The 23,645-nt window shown below is 39.3% G+C and overlaps 1 protein-coding gene across 1 annotated transcript; it reads right to left on the bottom strand.

The window, feature by feature from the left end:
- Positions 1–2,599: 2,599 nt before the first annotated feature.
- Positions 2,600–23,445, bottom strand: Gpr37 (G protein-coupled receptor 37). Its single transcript, XM_028872966.2, has 2 exons — positions 21,407–23,445; positions 2,600–3,949 (listed from the first exon to the last, which is right to left on the bottom strand). The coding sequence occupies exons 1-2, from the start codon at positions 22,406–22,408 to the stop codon at positions 3,131–3,133; spliced, it is 1,821 nt and encodes a 606-aa protein (XP_028728799.1). The 5' UTR covers positions 22,409–23,445; the 3' UTR covers positions 2,600–3,130.
- Between the last annotated feature and the right edge of the window lie 200 nt (positions 23,446–23,645).

Genomic DNA, 23,645 nt, shown 5'->3' with positions numbered 1-23,645 from the left:
TTAGGACAGCTTAGTTTTAATACTAAAGTGGCAAGGGTAGAATGCAATAAAAGGTCTATATATCAACTACTGGTCATCAAAAGGCAAGCATAAAAGAAAAAGTAAATTTTAGTTCCACTGCCTACATTATAGTTCTATAACATGTTATAACTGTCTAGCTAATTTTTTCTTTTCTTTTTTTTTCAAGACAGGGTTTCTCTGTGTAGCTTTGTACCTTTCCTGGAACTCACTCTGTAGCCTAGACTGGCCTTGAACTCATGGAGATCTGCCTGCCTCTGCCTCCCGAGAGCTGGGATTAAAGGTGTGCACCACCACCTGCTCGGCCTGTGTCTAGTTAATTTTTTATATTCAAACCTTTCCTGCCTGTCTACTTGTTTACAGAAATCTTCCTATTGTAGAGTTCTGACATTTATCCATCACAACAGCATTCTTAGTAGACTGCTTAAATGAATATTCATCATGATTTCTCACAAGTCTTCTTTGTTGTTATAATAAAATTCCAGGGGTTCAGCACTTATAAAGTAAAGAGGTTTATTCAGATTGCAGTTTTGGAAGGTAAAAGTCCAAGATCAGGCTCACTGTGCATCTGTCTGGTCCCTAATGAGGCTCCCTTGCTGCCTCAAGACATGGCAGAAAAGTGAAAAAGGGAAAAATCTCTGAGCAGAAGAAAGCAAACATGTTATGTGGGTTTTCATTGTAAGAATACATTCATATTTTTCATTGCTACTTTCATGAACATCATTAGTCCTGACAGTATTACCTTAGTGATCTGCTCACTTACCTCTAGGCCTTAACTCCTAATTGCTCTACCAATTCCTACACTAGAGCCAGCTTCAAGTCCATGAAGCTTTAAGAGAAAAATTTTAAACCAAATCCAGATCAAAGTAGTTTCTGTATATGAGCCGTGCCATGGTTGAGCTAGACCATTCACTCATGCCTCAGTCACACCCACTGATTTCTTATTCTAGTCTTTTTAAATCACCTCTCTCCATTTGGACTGTCTACTCACCAAATCTTCCATCAACTCCTCATGCAGGCATGCCCATCAATTTTCACATAAAAGCTTTCTTGTTTTATTCAACTCCGACTCCCATCTTTCCTGTAAATGGATAGAACTTTACCCATTCTGTCCACTATCCATCAGCCCTAAGTTCTTATTGTACTCATTCATATTTTCTCATGGTTCTTTCTATACATCCACCTCTCCTTGGTTTTTTTATCAGTCTGAGAATGAATTCTACTCAAAAGTACCACAAGCAGTGGCATAGAGGCTTCTATAAAATGGGTTTCTTGGTTCTGAAGCCACCCATGTGTTGAGAGAGGTACTATGGGATCAGTTGTCAATCAGTTTTTCAACCCAAGCCCAGATATCCTCACATGTCTTCTTGAGGAATTTCCCAAAGAACTCCCACAATTGTCAGAAGACAATTATCCCTTGTTTTAATCCTCCCTTAATTCCCTGGACAGTGTGGGAAATAATCTCATCTGGAGAATTGGACTGGGGAAAGGAGAAGATAAGCGAAAGATGATTTTGCTGACCTGGGCTTTATTGGGGACATAAATGGCTTGGGTCAACTCTACTACTACATATCAGTGGTTTAAATAACATCAAGTTACCTTCTAGTAGATGGGCACTGATTCAGTCATGCTGAAAAGCACAGAAACTGACTAGAAGAACACTTTCCAAACACGCAATTGGGTTCCTAATCCTTTGGTTTGCTGAAGGCACTGGCATTCAATAACCCATCTTTTCTTGGAGCTTTAAAAAAAATTACTTTATTTCCAATCCTGAGTCTGCCATCTCATCTAGACATGTGACCCATATGCCAAGCACCATGTGACTCAATAAACTGAATGGGCAGGGTTTGGGGGTGGGGGAATTTATTGAACATCTATTTAAAGGTAGTATTTGAGTGTTTGTATACTCTAATCTATATATTAGATATAAATATATATAGTATATATATAGATAGATAGATATTTGGCTGTACTTTCATTATACATAAAAATTCAAGTTCACAGAGATTTAATTAGGTTCCTTTTTTAAAGTTTGAATTTGAGGGAGCCAAATGGGAAGAGTTGCAAGGGGAAGGAAGGGTTGGAAATAGTTTAAATAGTGTACTCTGAAATTCTCAAAAAAATTTAAAAAATGAAATAAAAGAGTTAAGAAGGAGTATTATAATTCAGAGCACTTCACATATGAGCCACAGAAACTTCAGAGGCTATTGTTCAGTGGAAATCAGATGACAAGCACATTGTTTTCCAGTCTTGATCTGCCCATAATTCCTCAGGGGAGAACCTGTCCCTCCATGTGCCAGTTCAAAGGTGGATTTAAAAATAAATCTATAGAAGGACAAAGAACTCTCCACCTACTCTTCTGTCGTCCATATTTTTAAAAAATATTCAGAGGTGATTTTAGAGCTATGTGTGAATATTAAAATATATAGTTTCATTTTAATGTACAATACAGTCTTATGAGCTATGCATATAAATAGTATTATTTGGAAAACATCTTTATAACATAGTGATCACCTGCCTTATAGGAAGATATAATTATAAAACAATAAGGCCAGTTTCAAATTGTGCATCAGACTAGTAATTGTGTGTTTAAGGCAATTAAAAGATTTATTGAGTCTTGGTTAAAAGTAGATTGACAGTCATGTTAAAGAAGGATGGGGAGTTTATTTGGTGCTACTTTGCATGGCTCAAAGTACAAATCATCTCAGATACAATGTACTTTCAATCACAACTCAAACACAAAATAACTAGCAAAATCACAAGCCCACCTTCAATATACAATGATTATGTTTTTAAAAGAAAGAAAGAAGAAAGAAAGAAATCCAACAATTAATATTGTTAAGGTGCAGTAACTTTTGAATAAAATATTAGCACCATAGCAGGAAAAATGATGAGACTGTTGGCCACCTTCTTCTTACATAACTAAATAGAAACATTTTTTTCCCAGAGCACAAATATTAATTTGCAAAATCAGTTCTAGAGTAGTTAATAGGTCTCCCTCTACTTGCTTTTCAAAATGTTTGCATCGTTCCCCTGTATGGAAAAAATATGGAGTAAAAATTTTCACAGGATATGAAAATTGAAGAAATCCAAGCTAAGCAAGCCCGGTGCTTCAGCAGTGGGTCCCCACGGAAGCAAAGGTGGACATCTCCCTGCGGATCGTGCTGAAGGGCGACAGCTCCAGCTCCGTGGTATACTCGTTGTCATTGTCGTCACTGGTCACGGTGGAAGACTTCTGGATGCACTCCTCACAGCAACAGCAGCAGCACTCCATGAAGGCCCTGCTGAAGGGTCTGCAGAGGCAGAAGAGGAGCACAGGGGTGACACAGGACTTGAAGAACAAGAGGAACTGGCTGATGATGTTGAGGAGGTCCATGGTCTGCTGTGAAACGCCCGTGGCCATGTAGGCAGTGACGATGTTGCAGATATTCTCAGGGATGATGCAAAACCCATATAAAATGGTCAGGGCCACCACCGTGCAGTTCATTTGGCTCTCAAGATGGATCTGCCGCTTGTTCCCACGGGTACTGGCCTTCTCTGCTTTGCGGATCTTCCGCGCAGTCACTAGAGAGCAGGTGATAGTGAAAAGTGTGGGCAGACAAAAGTAGCAGCCAAAATACCACCAGAGCCTCGCGCCGTCATAAGTGAGGGCCAGAACATAGATGGTATCTGGTAAATCGGGAGAGATCTTTATGATACACCGTTCTGCAGGAGCCTGGCCACTAAAGCCCAAATCCTCCTTGCTCAGCTGGCGGAGGACAACTTCCGGAAGCGCCAACAGCAAAGCGCCTACCCAGATAACTGCAAGTTTGGCAGTGGTGGAAGAACAGTTTTCGATCATTTCATAGTACATCTGGACGTTGGTGGCAGCCCGGAAGCGGTCTATGCACAGTGCACATAAGGTGAAAGTTGTAACGCCCAGAGAAGCCACCTGGGGGGGAGACAGAAGCACAGGTTCTGAGAGATCATAGCACTGGAAAATAAAATAAAAAAAAAAAAAAAAAAAAAAAAAAAAAAAAAAAAAAAAAAAAAAAAACCACAGGCGGGAGAGGACAGCAGGGGCGGTGAGGGGAGGGCAAAGTAGAAGAAAGCATGGGAGAGGAGGACAGGGAGGAAGAAAAGGGAGGGTAGAGGAGGAGAGGGGAGGGACGGGGGCGGGGCAGAGAACGGAAGTTGGCCAGCTGAAAGCAGGGGAAGAAACAAGAAGATTGGGGAGGGAAGGGGGAAACTGGACCAATCGCTTAGGTAAATTATTTGAGCATGATAAAAAATACAAGTGTAGTATTTCTGGGGTGATGTACACACACACACACACACACACACACACACACACAGACACAGACACACACAGACACACACACGAAGGAGCTGTAGTAGGGATTGCTGGGAGCGTCTGTAAAGGTCAGCAAGTCCTGTGTGATTTTTCTGTCACAGATAAGAACCTCCGGAGGCTGGAAGAATTGCAGTCACTGTGAAAATGCCAGCCATCAGGACATCTAGATAAACAGCAGAGACTTGCTTATGTCTCGTTTTTATTACTTCAAAGGATGGTCATGTTTTCCCAGGTGAACTCAGGATTGCCTCACACAGCCATTGCTTCTGAGTTGACTGTTTCTCACAAGCTCCTTGACAGGAGATATTTCCCCCAGTGTTTTCTAAACACAAAATAAAGGATCCTTTCTGATCTTTTCCAAGGCATAAACTCCCGGAAAACAAGAAAGAGAAATTCTCCAGCAACCAAAATCATTGAGAAAATAAATTTCAAGTCAGTTACTAACGCCTCCTTTCTCCATGGGGTTTCCAGACAATTTTGGTGCTGGGTGCTAGGTGTCCAGATGCACGCAGGTAGAAGATAAACTTTAGACCAGTGAGTAAGGGTGCTGGGAAGATGGCATAGCACTCGCTTGCCGCCAAGCCTGATGACCTCAGATTGATCCCCGGATCCCACTTTCTGTGAGGAGAGACCTGACATTTGCAAGTGGTACTCTGACTTCTGCTCCTATGCACTCTGTGGCACACATATGTACACACACTAGATAAATAAGCAAATAAATAAATAAATAAATAAATAAATAAATAAATAAACAAATGCAATATAATTTTCTTTTTAAAAGTGGGTAAGGATTTGAGCAAAGACTTTAAAAGCGGGGGAAACAACAGACATTGGAGAAACTTAACTGCATGATAACATGCGCATCATGGGAATCAGGGTAAACTGGTGGTGGTGGTGGTGTGAGGTTGTCAAATTGAAGCCAAAAGTTCAACTTACATGACATGAAGGCTAGAATTTGCACTAACTGTGTTGGATGGAAAAATTAAAAATGGAATTTAAAATCATGAAAGATTCCTGATAGAGACAAGTATAAAACCTCTCTCAAATGGCTCAGAGAAATCACATAAAGGAAATATGATTTAACAAAATCAAAATCACAATATATAAAACACAACTACCTTTTTGGGCTCATGTGCACAGAATAAAACAAAAAATTACATTAATCATAAAAAAGTATACTCAAATGAAAACATCCATTAATTGTAAAGAAATATGAAATGCTTAAATAAGGCAAAAATATACATAAAATAACCATGAAAAATACATAAAGGAGCCAAAAAAGGCGTCTTGTTCTAACCACAGGAAATACTCATATTGGGAAAGCATTTGACAGATAGGATATCATATCCAAAACTCACTGCTCTTGTATGCTTATGGTGAAATATCCATGTAAGTCAATAGTTGAAGCTTAATCAGAAACGTATTCCTGTCATTCACAGCAAGGCTTTTCCAGGAATATATGTTCCTAATTTAAATTTGTGTGACAGTTAATTTTGAGTGTCAACTTGGATGGGTAAGAAATACCCAACAGGACCCAGGAAGCACACACATGGTTGTGTCTGTATTCAGACAGCTGGATCCTGAGGACTCTAACTTAATGATGCATTGAACCCTAGATGGGCTCATAATGTGCTGACTTTGTTGATAGGTGGTGAAAGGTGAGAGGAAGGACCTGGTTGGGGGAGGATAAGTCATTGGCGGGAAAGTCCTTAGAGCTTTATCTCATCTAGGTGCTTCCTTAACCTTTCTTTCTTTGCTTCAGTCTGTCAAGAGGTGAAATAAGGATGCTCTCCCCAAGCCTCCACATTGGTTCCCCACAACCATGATGCTCTGCTTAAGCCTCCACTGTGATATTTTGCCCAAACACCTAAGGACAAACCTGTGAAACCATGAGTCCTTCCCTAATCATTTCTGACAAAAAGTTTTGGACACAGCAATGCCAACAGAACAAAGATACAGGCTGTCACTTGTCTGTAAAATATTCCTTACGCATCACACATATTCTAGTGAAGCGCAGAAATACACAACCAATGCCTGTACATATTTGTTGATACCAACATTAAGCCAAGCACTGTGCTTGATACTAAAGATTTAGGTAGGAACAAGCAGGGGTTCCTCAAGTTCACAGTCACTCAAGAGTGATAGAGCAATCCTAAGTCACAAGTTCAACACTGCCATCACCTGAAACAAAATTTACCTAGATACTTGTTGGGGTATGTAAGCAGTTTAGAGTTTAATGTATGTGGCAACTTCTTATAGATTTAAACAAGAACAATAAATTAAAAAAATGTTAATGATGCTTTAGAAAGAAAAGTCTTCAGGTAGATGAAATGCTTTGGGCTTCGCCCCAGAAATAGAGTTAAGTGCAGTTTTTCCCATGCCTGTTGATGAGAATGTTTTAAAATATAGTTATAAGCTGGGCGGCGGTGGTGCACACCTTTAATCCTAGCACTTAGGAGGCAGAGCCAGGCAGATCTCTGTGAATTCGAGTCCAACCTGGTCTACATAGCGAGCTTCAGGACAGGCACCAAAACTACACAGAGAAACCCTGTCTTAAAAAAAAAGAGCAAGAAAATTAAAAGCATAATGTTAGTATGAGTTTTTTAGAACCTGATGGGATCATAATGGCAAAACCATTATAATAATGCTCTGACGTTTGTTGTTTATCTGCCACATTCAAGCTGCCGATGTCCCCAGAGCTATGCCAACCTGCTTTGTAGGCTCTATTCAATATGCTTTCTTCTTCCCACACATGACACATCACACAGCTTCCCTAAGCTCCAATATAAAATATTGTCATCACCCATGTCATGAGTACTCTTATTATTATTGGTGAAAATAATCTTAAAATGGGACATAATAACATTTTAACTGCATGAAAAGCAAAAGGCAAGAAAAATTTTACAACAGAGCTCTAAACAAGACAGATAAAGAGCTTATGATTGAGCTTATGGCCATAATTCTTCAAGTTCTTTGCAAAATTCTCCCAAATATCCATATAAGAAACATCCATCTTTCATAGTTGGGAAAATGAAAAGCCACCTCAAAAAAATCAACTTTCTAATATGGGAAGGATTGGAGGAAGGCAGAAAGTCAAGAGCAACATAGATGCTCATGTATAAGTTTCTCAAACAATTTAGAAATAAATAACAAAGATTAAAATTAACTTTTACAATGCTGAGTCATTCCTCTTGATGGATATTTGCTTCTCATTTCTGCTTCAAATGCTAAACAATTCTACAACTCTAAAACTGAGGTCCACATTCCACTATTGTTTTCTAGTTTGACACTTTTTTTTTTTTTAATGTCGGTAACCACAATTGGAGGGAATTTTAAGAGGGATTGTTATTATCTAAAGGCCTCCAACAAACAATATCATGTGGAAATTACAGTACTTTACAGATTTTTCAAATTTTGTATTTGTATTTAAGGTTTTGATGTGTTTTTATTTGTCTCCTTTAATAATGTAAAATAAATAAACCCTCAGATGTTCAGGTATCAGCCAATCCTCCCGAGAGTCTCCGTGTAGTCTCACTAAGAAGACGTTTTATGCATGGTTCCCTGTCATCACTGTCGCTAATAATCAGAGTCCATGCACAAATATGAAGCCCCTGGGTTTTCTCTATGCTGAAAATCTTTTTTAAAATGATGACTAGTGCTTGTGATAAAAGGATTCTCAGTCATACAGAGACCAGAGACTGAGACAATGCAGTCTCTTAGAGGCTCAGCACACCTGCTGGTCGGTAGTTTTCTTTCATTACTTACAAAGAACACACAATGTGCAATGGATAGGACATTCTTCCCCTTATTCTGATTACTAGTTTAGAGAGTTCTAAACTCTCAACCATGTATCCCAAGTGCTAGTGTCTAACTGAGTCAGTTACAGAGCATTTCATAAGAAGTGAGAGCAAATGCATGTGGGAAGATAAGTATTAAATGGGAGTGGTAGATTGCCAGCTACAGAGACTGTGGAAGTGGTCTCTTAATGAGAACATGCTCCCTGACTAGAAAAAAAACAGGCAAAATGGTTCCCAGGCTGTATACAGTTCATCTCACAACAAATATCAGGACAAATTTTAAGCAAAATTTACAGTTGCTCCAACTCTTTGCTCATTATTTCTTTTACTGTAATTTGATTGGAAGATAGTCAGATGCATTCCCAAAGCTTCAGTATCAGGTTAGAATCCCAAATGCATCTATCTTCTTCTGTATTTGTCTTGGGAGATCATGAGAGATCATTCCAGTTTTCATGTACAAAATTCATAGTTCCTCTATTAAGCTTCTTGTTGACAAATCATTCTTCTCTCTGATAGCATACTCTACAGCTGAGACCCAGCAGAAATACCTTGAACCCAGAAAGGTCACAAGAGCATCAGGAAGAATTATTGAAGGAGACAGTGGGGAAAGCTGGACTATCCCAAATGCTGATAGCCCTTGAAATGTAGTTGCCAACAGCAACCGCAACCCAAATGTCAGTCCTAGACCCTGTGGCTCCCCTGCTGTCACCACCTGCAGCCCTATTACCTCAGATATCTTCTGAAAACTCACTCATGCACTAAATTTTATGATGTGAAAGAAAAAGAAATGTGCAAAACGCTCTCCTAAGTAACTCCCCAGACTATTTATAGGAGGCTTTAGCACATGTAAAGATTTAGCTGTTTATCTCAAAGACAAATTGATAAAAATCATCAGAATAAGGAGCATTGGCCCAGTTTCTGCATACTCATCTATAAAATTTACCCATGTAATTAAAAGTGCCTAAATGTTAAGATAACATGGAAAGATCACTATCACAATTTTAAATACACTTGTTTACCTAGAGCTTATTAAAAATTCTATGAAGATGAATGGTTCAATTATATGCAATTATAAAACTGTATCATGAACTCTGGATCTTCTGCATGTAATGACCTTATCTGATGGCTGAAATCACTGTGAAGCATGCTCTTGGGAGGAAAGATGTCAGGTGTTGGCTTAGATAGATAGTTCATTGGTGCAACACCCCGAGATGGGATGAGTGATAGGTAGTCTCTTATGAATTAAATGGAATGGAGGGAATAATTAACAGCAAAAAAGCAGAAGTGATAAACATTTTCAATAGACAAGACTATTTTTTGAGGGTAGAGGAAAACTAGAAGAAGAGAGTTTTAAATACAAGGGAAACAAGTCATTACAGGATTGGTATCAAAATTCAGAAAAGGCAACAGAATCAAAATAAAAATCTCAAAGATCTTTCTTTCAAACAACAATGTCCTACTGTTCTCTGTATCCCAGAGGAGCAACAATAAAGCTCCTTCAGCTCCTGCCCTGTCATCATCCAGTGTAGGGAGCCTTCGGAGAGCTGTAGCGATCTACAGCATGGCTCCAAGGGACAGAGGGATGCAGCAATAGTCCAAGTCTGAGAACTGACACAGGGATGCTGTAGATACAGTACCAAAGTATGGGCTTAAGGGTAACTCTCCTTAATTAAACTTACAATGTGACTGTCAAAATTTCAGCATCGTTGTGGATTTATTGGATTCTATTTTTAGTAGCAAAGAGAATGTTAATGTTTTATCAGTTCAATACTATAAAAATGAGTGCTTGTCCACACACACAGGCATACACACACATATGCATATATACAAATGTATATATACACAAATACCTATAGAACTATACATGTTATATCATGCTTCCTGGCAAAAAATCAAAGTGAACAAGATATATATTTTGTCATCAAGTGGCATCAAACAAACAGTATAATTTCTTCATTACCTGCTACCTGCTGCTATCTATCTAACAAGTAGAATTGTGTATGGAATGGCTCTACTGGATGGATAGACTTGACTTTACACAATTTATAGCATGTTTTCTTTGACTACCCTTACTCTGGGATAGATCCATGTTTTTTAGAATCCACTTGAGGTGTCAACACAAGGAGATAAGAAGAGAAGCATAAGTTCCAAATATCTCTTAAAGAAATGGCTAAAGATGTCTAACTGGCTTCCTGAAATGACTGAATGATAAAACTTTCCATATTATACATTTTCAAAGGTTATTGTCTACATCTTGGAAAATAACACCAATGTGCTACTTAAGCCATTAAATTGGAATACATTTGGGATTGGCCTTTTCAAATTACATGCTAACAATCGAGATAGTCATGAATTGTACCTTAAGGCTTTCATTCAACTCGGTAAGCTGAAAGAATGAAGCATGCAGGCAAAAGACCCTGAATACCACCCAGAATTTAGCTTTCAATATGCTTTTTGTTGGTCCTGACATGTACAGTGACCCTCATAAAGTTGAAAAGATTTTCTCTTCTTTAGGAAAATAATAGCTCAGAACAGAGGTCATCATTTCATCTGCCACTTTCATCATTAACAGGACCATTTAATGTCTGAATGGTTACTCAACTTTTCTCTTACATGCTGGTATATTTTAGAGATGAAGCTGGTGTTTTTATAACATTTGCCAATTTGAAGACTTATTAAGTACTTGAGGAGGAATACTCCAGCTTGAAGTCACTCATTAGAAAAGTTACATGGTATTATATATTTTAAATGTTTTACTAACCCAAAATGGACTCCATTTTGAATTCATATGAAACGTTTTATTCCTAATTGTAGTCAGGGTAGAATTTATATGAGCTAATGACCCAGATAGTTCAGTTCACATCTAATACCAGGAGAGATGAGTTATCATCCTCCCCTTGACCCTCTTTGATAAGAGGAAGGGTAGTGTAGACTCTTCCCTTTACTGTGGACTCTGGAAAGTCATACCAGAGGAAAGAAATAAAAGAAGCATAAGCAATACAGAGAATTTTAAAACTATAATGGAAATGGCTTCATTTAAGGAATGTTTTGTAGAGCTTGCATCTAAATTTCGTTATAGAAGCTAACCAAATCAATACAGATACTTCATAATGAAACAACACAAATATAATCCCCTGCCAAGAAACTGCAATGTTCTTTGGGAAACCCCTTATCACTGGCAAGAGTTAACTAAAGAAACTCAACTGAATGATTATGAAACTCAAAGATAGACTCTGACTATCAAATGCCTTGTTCTTCTGGGGGAATTTATGTGTATGATACTATGAGTCCCAAATTTTTGTTCAGCCTTGTTGATGACCAATTTAAGACAGCCATGCTACACCACTGAGGAGTTAATTACATGAACAAGATGTGGATGACAATGTCTTTAAGGAAAGATTCAGCGTGAAACTCTCTTCTTGCATAAAAACAAAAAAGAATCAAGTTGATTCTGAAGGTCAATGGTTTCCTAGTTTTTTTTTAAAAAAAAAAAAAAACACAACAGAACAAGGCGAAACAGCAATCACAGTGCTAACAGTAGAAGACACGCTTTATAATTCAAGATATAACAGGATTCATTGTCCTTGTTGCTCAAGAATCTAGTTCAGCGAATGTTAAATCCTGTAGAGAGCTTCCCTAAAACCACGTGAAAGGACTTCAAAAACACAGGAACAACCCTCAGGGTTTACAGATGAAGTTTCATGAAGTTAAAAGCATCCTGTACAGAGGTTAAAAAGAAAATGGGAGAAAAAATACAGTCTACAAAATAGGGAAAGGTGTTTTGCCAAATGAACATCAGACAAGGGTTAACATTCAAGGTATATAAATAATTGAAAATACTAAACACTGAAAAATTATTTAAGCAATAGACGAGATAATGGTCTGAATTAACAGTTCTTGAAGAAATAACAAAAAAATCAATAGATATTTTAAAAAGTGTGCACCATGCTTAGCCATTGGTGAAATGCATGAAAACTTCCTTGAGATTCCTTGTACCCCAGTCAGAAGGGAAAAGGGGGGACAACAAATGTGGCAAGGGTGTGAGAGGAAAGGGAACTTCATTCACTGCTGGTGGGAACTTACACATGTAAAGCCACTATGGAAATCAGTATGAAGATTCCTCAAAAATACCAACTGAAAAAAAATTACTATAAAATCCAGCTATGGCACTCTTGGACATACAGCCATAAAATCCAAGTCAACTTCCACATAGATATCTGAATATTTATGTTTAGTTTTGCATTTTAACAATAGCCAGGAAATGGAACCAGTCTAGACATTTATCAGAGAAAGAATAAACTAAAAAATGTTGTACACAATGGAGTTTTATGCAACCATAAAGAAAACTCCAAACAAAAATAAATGGAATTGGAAATTATAATGTTAAGCAAAATAAGCTATATTCAAAAAACCAAATACCACATGCTTTCTCTCATATGCAGAACATAGATTTAAAATTCTATATGTGAGTATATACATGCACGTGTGTGTGTGTATGTGTGTGTGTGTGTGTGTGTGTGTGTATGTGTGTGTTATATGTCTGTAGGTTATGAAACTAGAAAAAGGTCATAAGATGGGGGAAGTCATCTTAAGGGAGTTGGGAAATAGAGTAATAGAATAAATGTGATAAGAAAGCAGAGGTTGGTATTGACTGGGGAAGAAAGGGAATTGGCTGTAGCAGGAAATGAGTGAGAATAAAGTATACAGGCACATATAGGAAGATGCCCTGTTGAAACCTATTTTATTGTACAGTAATTTATGAAAATAATCTTCAGAAAAAGCATGTCAAAAGAACATAGGGGGCTGGGGAGTTAGCTCAGTGGTTAAGAGCACTTTCTGCTCTTGGAGAAGACCTGAGTTCAGTTCTTAGCACACACATGGCAGGTCACAACCATCTATAATTCCATTTCCAGGGAATCTGATACCCACATTTGGCTTTTTCAGGTACTAGAGATGCACATAAATACATGCAGGTTATCACACCCATAAATGAAAACAAAAAATAAAAGAGCATGTCAATCTGTTACAAGAACAGTGTTCTGTGGAGATCCTATGTAAGCTGTTGTTTGTTTTTACCAAAGCTCACTATGAATAAAGAGTAAAGGAACTATCAAGATGGAGAGTAAGTTGTGAAACATGCAAAAAAGCATATAAAGTAAGGAAAACTCTTATGAAATAAAAAGCATCTTTTACTAAAACTTCCATTAGAATCTGATACCACTGCAGAGAAAGATTGGTGTAGTTCTAAGCAGTTTCCTTCATATGAAACTGAATCTACATGCTTAAATAACTAAATAGGGAACTTTCTAACCAAGGTCATGAAAACTGTATTCTAACTTTGCTTTCATATCTAAAATGTTCAATACATCTATTTATACAGCATCTTTTGTTTACAAGTAACCCTAGAGAACAAGGGCATTACTGTTGAGAAAACCCATTCATTTGGGCCATGAATGGCAATCTATTATAAGCCAGTGGTTATAGGAATAACACCCAGTCAGGAAGGGGCAGGATGAGCACAGGGCACTTTCCTTTCAAGCTCTAAATGGCTGGAAATTGCATGCTTTTGGCTTTTTCTTGCATTTTCCGTAATCTTCATCCTTGCAATACTTCAGGGCAACTTCACCAGGAAAAGGATACTGCACACCATGGGAGAGCACATTCAATAGAACTGTTGTTGATCAGACTGCTGTAAATAAGATGACCTTTATCAAAAAGGTCTTCATTTTAGAGTGAGTACAGATGATAACTCCGGCAGGAACATGCTTTGATTGGTGCTTCTAAAACCAAAAGGTAACAATAGAGAAATAAGTCTTGCTTCTTATGTGTGCATACAGCTCCAAAATCAAAGGGTTCTTCACAACCATAAGTCTAGAAAGAGAAGGTTTCTTGCCCTTTCAGTACTTAATTTAACACTTCAACATCTAGCACAAACCAAAGTTAGTCTATCACATCTATCCTATTTTATATATATGTGATTTCTAATGTCACTGAGAAAAGTATACGTAAGACATCAACTGCTGACTGCCACTTTAGCCTCCTCTTGCATATTTTGCTGTTGTTTCAGCAACAAATGTTCTGAACAAAATTCACTTTATTTAAAAATCAAATAAGACTATTTTAAAACCAACACATCACTTCAAAAATTGTTTTGATCCCATATTTTTTATTCAACTTCCAGCTTGAATTAAGGTTTCCTTTCAACTCCAACTTCTATAGCACACCATATTCCTTCTGTGTTACAAAAGTAAGTTAAATTCATCTTATCTAACATTACTCAACTAAAAATCTGTCAAATTTTCATTAATTTAAAAAAAGAAAATGAAGCAATATTGACACCATTTGTCTTAAGATATAAGCTACCATTTCAAATGAACTAATTAAAAGATAACTTTTCTATCCCACACTTATTCCCAATAATTAGAAAACTGTTTCAAAATGTCATTTTCCCAATCTCACAGTGTACTTTACAATTCTTGCTACCATTATGAGGCTTTCCTCCCAACTTAATGGGACCTGGAATCGCAGCTGGGTATGTATCTAAGGATAAGCAACAGATTTTCAACTTCTTTCTCTTGTCATTAATTAAATCTATTTGCATGTTAGTGAATATAAACTAAAACCAAAACTACTTGCAGTTGAATATTTCTGCCATTTATAATGATACTGAAAAAAGCATTTTACATGAAATTTCTTAGCTTTTAACTAAAATTCTAATATTGGTAGTCTGATAAAAAATAGCCTTTCTTTATCCATCCTCTTTTAAAAAGGCAAACATTTGCAATGCTGACATCTTGAAGTAAATTAATTTATCAGATCGTCTGTCCTGTAAGAAAAAATATTTGAACAAAGGACAAGACATAAGACAGAGTAGGTAAGAGGACAGGAAGTGGGGGCATGCTAAGACAGGGCTATTTTGCAACAAAGTAGCAGCTGTTAAAAGAGTCATAGACCTAATGAAAATAAGGCATTCTAGCCAAGGAAGAAATCAGTGATAGAGATCTCATTAATACTATGGATCACTCAAGTATGTAGAAAAAAAATATTGAAAACAATCATAAACTCACAAGCAGAAAGTATCTACTCTTTATAGTAAGTTTGGTACTAAGATTATAGCTTGTCTTTTATGGAAATGATCTCAAAAATCAATACCCACTTTGCAAAGAGAAAGACCCCAGAATTTGAAGCTGTAATAATTTCATTCTCTACCATGAAATTTTATATGACATCATCTTTTCTGGCACAAAGAATAATATTTTAATGAGGATACTTAAAAGAAAGTCTTGGCAACAAGGTTGAGTTAATTATAGGACCTTGTCAGGTAAGTTCTTGAGAGATAAAATGAGGAAGTACCCTTGAAGAATGGGAACATGACTACAACATCAAAAACAAACCTTGGTGAATAGATGTTTGTCCATCTCTTGCCTTCCACAATCTACATCTCAGATGCAGGTCTATGTGCTTCCAAAGTAACAAAAGTAAATATGGTTGTAACACCAGCAAGGTCCACACATTAGCATAAACAGCTCCACCCTTAGTTATATTCAGAAAATCAAAAGGTTTTTTTTTCTTTGTTTTTATTTTTGTTTTGTGGCCATAGTTGGTTCCTTTTCTTTATTAAGAGACACTGTACTGACAGATTCAGGATACCTTGTAACCTCTCAGGAACTCAAAGTCTCAGAGTGGGCACTCCACAAATTAACCCAGTCCATTTTTTATGCTTCCTTTTTCCAGTTTTATAATAGTGTGCAAAGAATCTCCTTTGTCAGTCTTTAGTCTTAGTTTCTCTAAGGTCCTATTAAATGCAATTGCATGGCTTTGAGATTATCAAAAAATGACCCAATTTAATATATTATTGCATTACTAAATACAATTTCAATTGGTTAACATTTGTACAGATGAACAGAACTGATAGTTAGTAAGTAAAGATAGTTCTTTTGACATCTAAATAAATTTTGTATTTTGAAAGAAATTTCTAGTCCCTTTCTTCCCTCTGTCTTATTTTGTCAATTTCTTTTTCATTTTATGTATCAAGAAAGCTAATGACATTATGAAAACAAGAATTCAAAGATTTTCATAATTATGACTTTTCAACATGGATCTAAGCAGTGGAAGATTTTAAGTTAGTAGTGATAATGTAATTTAAAAGAATATTATAGGGAACAGAGTTTTCAACTGAATTTCTCCATTTTGGGTCATAATTCATTATGATTGTAGAATGGACCATCTGAGACCATTCTAGAACTTCCCCAATGCTTCCTTAAAATGCATATTAGTTATGCTTTATTATTTCAAAACTTTAATAACCATAGCTTACCTTTGATATTTGTCTTTAGAAGGTTGTACACCTTTTCCTCCTCCCATGTCTCCTAACACATTGCCTTTCACTGAAGAGAAGCCTAATAAATGTGTAATGGATGAATACTCAGTGGATCAATGGGAGCCTGACAGCATATATGGAAAAGGCTCATAGACACTGATGAATTATTCAGACTGTTCTTAGTCATCAGGTGCTATTGTTTTATACACAAACCTTAAGAGCTTAATGTCAGATAATAATTTTAGGAAAGAAACAAAGAAAAATACATTTCCCTGTGCATGTGCCACTGATGAGCTTCCAAAAAGGTCTCATTTTCACAACAATCTTGTCAGTTATTTGAAGTTGAAATTTGATTACTATGTTCTTTATTTATTAAATTCCAAATTCAGTTAGCTTCACCATATACTATTCCAGGATAGAGATGTAAAGGAAAGCATAGTCTGGGGAAATTGATCCTCTTTCCCACTGGAATCTCCAGCTAAATATTTTCTCATGCTTGGAAATGTAGAAAAGGATTACAACAGGATTAATGGGAAGTCATAAAATATTGGTTAAGTACCATTCTCACAGATTGAGTCCATTTTCCCAGAGAATATTATTAGTAACTTTCAAATTGCTCATAAAACTGCATGTTTCCACTTAAAAGTCCATCAGAATACCTAATAGCTAATCCGCCATTAAAGGAAATTTAGCATCTGCTGTGATAAATGTGCTATTACTTGAATGTGGGGTTTAGGAAAGTCTGTAGAATTGCACACTCATTGGCCATGCCACTTTCAGCATCCAATTACCCCTCCTTTCTTCACTTGTTGGTGTTGAGTACAAGCTAAAGCAATGAAGAAATCATTTGTTTTACATAGTTTAAAACCAATATTTCCAGAGCCATTGGAAATGCCATCTCTCTCCATGAGAAAATATTCTAGATTTATCACAAATTATTTCTGACCAGAATTCCTGGTGAGATATGTTCCCTTGAGTCACCTTTTATCTCTATGCATAAGTCTGGAATCCCAGGAAAATAAAATAGCAAAATCTGTGATGATCTGAGACTTACTGACTTTTGCCCTTCCATGAAAGTGTGAGTCCTTTAAACTACAGGGGAACTTATATCATTTGAAACCCATAATTAACATCTAAACAGAAATAATTGTTTGGCAATGGTGTGGGATCATCTGATACACTGGCTCTGACTGGCCTCCATCCATCAACTAATGAGCAAAGAGCTGTTCTGCTTGCCATATTCAGTGTCTGAATCATTTGGCTTTAAACACATGTTCCATCTTTGAGTAGCTAGGATGGTAGGAAACTCTCCTTCTACAACCCAAACAAGCCTCTACCACATGAAGACACTAATATATCTATTTCTCTGAGTACTATTTTCCCTGGTGTCTATGTGACAGGCCAACTTAAACTGATGTGTCGATGACGATAGCCCCCAAATCCATCCAAGTTCTTCCCCCTCTTCTTTCCCACCTCAGTTTTCCTACCATCCTATTGCCCTTCGTTTTTTGTTAGTTTTAAGCCCAGCCATGGTTATTATAATTTTTTTAAAAAATAAATCAGCTAGAAACCATGGAATTTATTGCAGAAACAGGATGAAAACTTATGAATAGCAAAAGCTATGAAGTTCACATACTGAATGGTGTTAACTGGCCTTATTACATTTTCTTATCTAATCGATACAGGGATATTTTTCAGAAGATGCAAAGAAGTAGAAATAAAATCTTTAGATACAACTTTGCTTCATAAATGATTTTCTAACCAGGAAATGGCAACCCAGACTGCTGAGTCTGTGGGTCTGAATACCTCTGCCTAGGTACATTTGCTAAATGCCTTCCTTCATTATTAAAATTAAGATAGAACCAAGAGGGTTGTATCTGATTTAATTTGGAAAGTGTAAAGTCAGTGTAGTAGATATTGTAGCCCACAACCCAGGCTGCTCCTGACTCTTCCTTCAGGGATGAAACATTGGTTCCTCTGGATAACATAGTATGATGTCTAATAGCCATGGACTGCAGCCCTCTCTAGAACTGCTCTTCACCTAAGAGATTCATTGAACTCAAGGTTATGCCCCATTTCTGAAAGCACTTTCTATCCAATGATAGGTTCATTACAGACTACAAAGGCCTTCTTACTCAATTCAATACTTCTCTTCATGGCCACCCTAACACTAGAAGGGCCCCTGGTGTCAGCTGAGGTCTTTGTGGCAACTTCATAAATAGTTCAAATTCTCCCTCTGCCCAGTTCCACTTCAATGCCAAACAAATGTGGAACCTGATCATGCCCCAACAAACTTCATCCCTTCCCTGACCCCAAACCATACACACAAAAGCTCCATCTCAGGGTCTGTATATTCAGCAATCTGACTTGGGAGAGTAACCAAATCTTTTTTCCTTCTTTGAAAATAGTAAAAATGCTTTATTTGAGCTTTAAACTGTAGCTTTTATATTTAGAAATTGGAAATTATGAAGCTGACACCATGGTTCAATAATTATTTTATAAAACATGCTAAAGTATTGTAAAATTATTTCAAAGGAATGAAATGTAGTGATATGTTGATTGCCATGTATACTGTAATAGTAAAAGTATATAATCCAAAAATGTGTAATAAAAACCATTGTTTTTAAGTAAATATTTTCCAGCAAGTATTTATTTCTTGAGAAAAATAAAATCAAATATCAATAATGGAAAAGAGATTAGGCTATAAAAATAGCAAAAACTAAGCAAAACCACAGAAAGGGAAGATTTTTCCTAACAAGAAAAGAGGCTTTCAGAAAAGCCTTTTTTTTTTTTTTTTTTTGAGCCAGGGTTTCCCTGTGTAGCTTTGGAGCCTTTCCTGGAACTCACTCTGTTGCCCAGGCTAGCCTTGAACTCACAGAGATCTGCCTGTCTCTGCCTCCCAACTGCTGGGATTTAAGGCGTGTGACAACACTGCCTACCTGTCTCCCCCAACCCCCGCCAAAGTCTTAATGAGGAAAAGAAGTTGAAAAAATAGAATAAAGTGTTACTATATGTTTGTAAACTCTCAGGCTAGATATGGTGAAGCATACCTGTAATCCCCATACTCCAGAAGTAGAAGCAGGGTGATCAGGAGTTCAAGAACATCCTCAGCTACACAGTAAGTCTGAGGCCAGCTTCCATTACATGAGACCCGGTTTCAAAAAACTCAAAGCAAAATACAAACTTCAGAATTAGTGAGAAAGAAAATTTAAATGCAAAAGAAACACCATTACTTAGAAAAGTTAGGTCTCATTAAACTGACCTAAGTTTTTATGGTCTTTCTTCTGTTTGATACAATTTCACTTGTGGTTTTCCTTCAGTAACTTTGGCCATTTGTTTCTTTCCCTTGTCTTTTTTATTGCTTTTATGCCCAATGTAGAAAACTTGACCCCTGCCCCAGCCTTCAGCTCCCACTGAGGCAAGCCAACACAGTTCCTGTTTGCAGGTTGCCTCTCCTATTGAACTCCACACTTTATTTCTTAACTCTCCTATTGCCTAAGTCTTCTGCATTGTTAAAAAACAAGAACCAGAGAAAGCCTAAACTAAAATTGACTTTGAAAAGAAAATTGTAAATCGACACATATTCTTTTATATAATTTACCTATGCCCGCTCAAATTAAAAAGAGAACTGTCTCCTCAATAAAATGACAGTGTTTCAAAGTCGCTCCATGGTTGGCAACAAAAGAGGCCCTGGATCCCGTAAGTAGCAACAGCTGATTTCACAGCCATGGATGGTCCTACATCTGAGCCCAGACAGAGTAACAGAGGGTCTTATTGACTATCTCTGGCTTTAGACCTTCTAAGTAGGCACTGTTTTCTGTTTACTTACCCTGGAGTTTTAAGCCTTAGACAATGTTGAACATAGTGTCAACTGGCCCTGGTGCCAGACAGATCAGAGGCTCTGGAATATTTACAGTTTCCCTTCTTGTGTTTCCATAAATGAAATGAGCAGACTGAATGGAGAAAATCAAGGCCCAGCTGGCTAAAACCACAACTGGCAGCCAAATACTTGGGCAGGTTCCAAGAGCTGGTGTTTAAAGAGAGGCCAATTTACAGAGCAAATTCCCACTACCAGAGCAATGACTGGTACAATAGTTTTAACATGAAGCAGTAAAACCTTTCCTTACTCAAATAACATTCATTTCCAAAGTTTGGAAGCTAACTGTTTTCTTCAGAAATGTCTTTATCTTAAAAGTAAATCCCTTAAACATAGCCTATTCTTCACAGTCATAGTAGTAGCAAATTTGTATTATACACTCTGTAAATGTGAGATTACCAGGCATGGGGGCTAGTGTCTAATTTTTGTTTAAGTTCATTCAGAAGAATGAGTCGTTTTTAAAAGTTAAGAAGGATCCACAGAGAAACGAGACATAAGAACTTAGATGAAATGGTAGGATAGGCAGCTTAGCCAACTTAAACTAATTTGGGAGGTTCCTAATATATCACGAGGCCAATTGAGAAAACAAAGACTGGTTTCCTTTTATATATAAAATATAACTCCAGCTTTGGTAGTTTAGAAAATGCTCAGTAGTTTCCCTGGGGGGATGGGAAGTCGGAGGAGTCACAAGGAAACACTTTAGTAAATAAATGCTAAGGACTCCCTCCGTGCCCACCCCCTTTATACTAGGATCCAATAAGGACAGCCACGGGCGGAAGGGCCCTTACTTAACCCTGGGCTCTCTGATGTGTGTTAAGTCAGAAATATCGCCATATCCAGAGCATGGTTGTACACGTTATATATAGGACCACCTTTTTTTTCCCCACGGGCCAGGGCCAGAGGAGTTCAAAGGTGACTTAGCCAAGCTGCTTTCTTTCATATACACACATGCACAACATTCAGAAAAAGAAGCAAGGGGTCCCACCAGGTGGGTACATCCAGCCGCTGTTCTTTTACTGTAATTCCAGAAACAGATAAAGGCGGTAGCTAGAAGGTATTACCTCAATATAGGGCACGATCTTGCAAGAGAAATCTTCCAAAAGCCACTTCTTGGTCAACTCATGGAAGATGACCAGGGGTAGGCAGAAGAAGATGATGAGAAAGTCCCAGAAGGCCAGGTTCGCCAAGAGAGAATTGGAAATGCTCCTCATGTAGTAATTGTGACACACGATGCACATCACTGCCAAGTTACCAATGATGCCGGTCCCAAAGATCACCACAGATAAGCACATGACTGCATAGGCTCCATAGGACTCCTGGGTCAGGGGGTAGAAAGGGTTCTTCAGTCTCATGCGCCTGCTTGTGCTGTTTCCACGGCGTGGACCCCCTTGGTCAGGGACCCAGTCATCTACAGACCCGTTTTGCGGTAGTGCCCTGCCTGGGGGAGCAATGGTTCTCCCTTCGTGCCCCGCTGGAGGCTTTTGGTGAGAACCCTGGAGTGGTCCAGTTCTCCGTGGCCAGTAAAAAAGATCTCTGGGTTCAGATTCCGTTTTCACACTCTGCTCCTGGTTGCTCCGGGGAATGCCAGCGCCCCTGGGACTCATCTCTTCTCTCTCCGAAGTCTGAAGGAAGAATTGGAGGTCCGTAGGATCCTTTCTCCCCAAATTTCCGAATGGCTCTTTACCCTGGGCACCTTTCCACCTCCAGGCACCAGGTGGCTTGGTTGGAGAACCCAAGGGCCCAGCAGCTGCTGCACCTGCCACCTCTTCACTCACACCTGTCTTGCCGCCCCTGGCCGGTGGGAGGTCCCAGGAGGTCGCCCCTCTCACCTCTGCTTCCAGTTTCTCCCTGGGCACACGGACTCGCAGAAAGTCTCTTGCAGAATATCCTGGTCCCCGGGCATCCCTGTTGCGGCGTTGGAGCAGTGGGGAACAGCTCTCCCCAAGACAAGTTCCATTCCTGGCCTCAGGGACAAAGCTCAGGGCAGCAGAGACGGAAACCTTCAGTAGCAGGAGGAGCAGCAGCCGCGATGTACGCGAGAGAGGCGCGCCCCGGACCGGCATGGCTCGGCGAGGGCGCACCTAGTAGCCCCGCTCTCGCTTAGCACCGACACCTGCTGCCAAACTTGGTGCAGAGAGTTAGACACATGTCACATACTCACCACTGGGTAGTGGAGGGGAGCTGAAGATTTCTGGGAGAGCAGAGAACAGAGCTGGGGGCGGGGGGCGGGGGTGATCAACACACCCCCTACAATCCTTCCACGTTTGGCGTCCTGTGCATTTCGCAGCCAAATCTAATCCAAGCTCTGTGCACCCGAAGGTTCCCAGGAAAATAGCTGATCCACCAGGCTGACCTTGAAAAGTTGCGAACACCACCTGATTGTTGCCTGATGTTGCGACTGGGCGCAGCCTGGAGGAAGCCCCGCGTTCCTCCCTTCCTTTGGGTGGTGGCTGCCTTCTTGGTAACAGTTGCTCTGCTATTTACATCCTTTTGGTACAGCTTTATCCAGTAGCTAGTCGAGGTCTCTAGAGAGAAAGAAAAACAAGTCCCCTCCACCAGGGGACTGTCTGTCACAATCCCACTCCCGGCTGACAGCGAACCCGGTTACAAACAGAGGCAACCACTGATGCTCAGAGGAAACTCTTGCCTGGTCTAACTCCGGCCACTTTCGAGGCTACTGTTGCCAAGGAGAAGCCAGATTCGAAACCCGCGGCCGCTGTCAAAGTTGCTGCTCCTTCAGCTCAAAGTTGACAAGGGGATGGCGCGGATGGTTGTGCGTAGTGCACGGGCGGAGAAGACGTGGGGTGGAGGGAGAGGGAGGAGAGGGCGCTGCTGGTTTGTGCACACTGCTGTGGGGTGCAGGAGCTTGTCCCTGCCACCACCATCGCAGCCCGGGCGGAGAGCGTGGTGCCTGGAACCGCCGCAGGCGGGCGGAGCGGTGCGTGGTCGCCAGGGGAGGTGGCCCGGCCTCTCCCAGCCGCTCAGCCACTGCGCGCGCTTCGCTCCGGGCCTCCTCCCTCTCGTCCTCCTTCTAACAGAGCTTCTGGTTTGTGGAGAGAAGGGATCCCCTGGTGGTTTTACCACACACTAAACCCACACACGTTTCATTCAAGCCGTTCGCAGCGGCTTTCACTCGGAATCTGGGAGCGACTAGGGAACAAGGGCGGCGGCGGTGCCGAGCCTGCGCGGCTAGAGGCAAGGACGGGAACTCCATGGGTTATTTCCCTAGGTATTCCAACCAGCTCGACCTAACCAGTCACCACCCAGGAGAAGGGAGGATCTCAGGAGCCGGGGTGCGGG

This window comes from Peromyscus leucopus, chromosome 3 (assembly GCF_004664715.2).
Source record: "Peromyscus leucopus breed LL Stock chromosome 3, UCI_PerLeu_2.1, whole genome shotgun sequence".
In the NCBI taxonomy this organism is placed as follows: Eukaryota; Metazoa; Chordata; class Mammalia; order Rodentia; family Cricetidae; genus Peromyscus; species Peromyscus leucopus.
The sequence above is the reverse complement of the archived record's forward strand: the minus strand, read 5'-3'. Positions and strand labels throughout refer to the sequence as shown.

What these genes read in the sequence shown, in the direction of transcription:
- Gpr37 (XM_028872966.2), bottom strand. Translation starts at nt 22,408, where the DNA reads ATGCCGGTCCGGGGCGCGCCTCTCTCGCGTACATCGCGGCTGCTGCTC. An exon ending in AGATCGTGCCCTATATTGAG is followed by an intron (nt 3,950 to 21,406) that starts GTAATACCTTCT and finishes TCTCCCCCCCAG; the next exon opens with GTGGCTTCTCTGGGCGTTAC.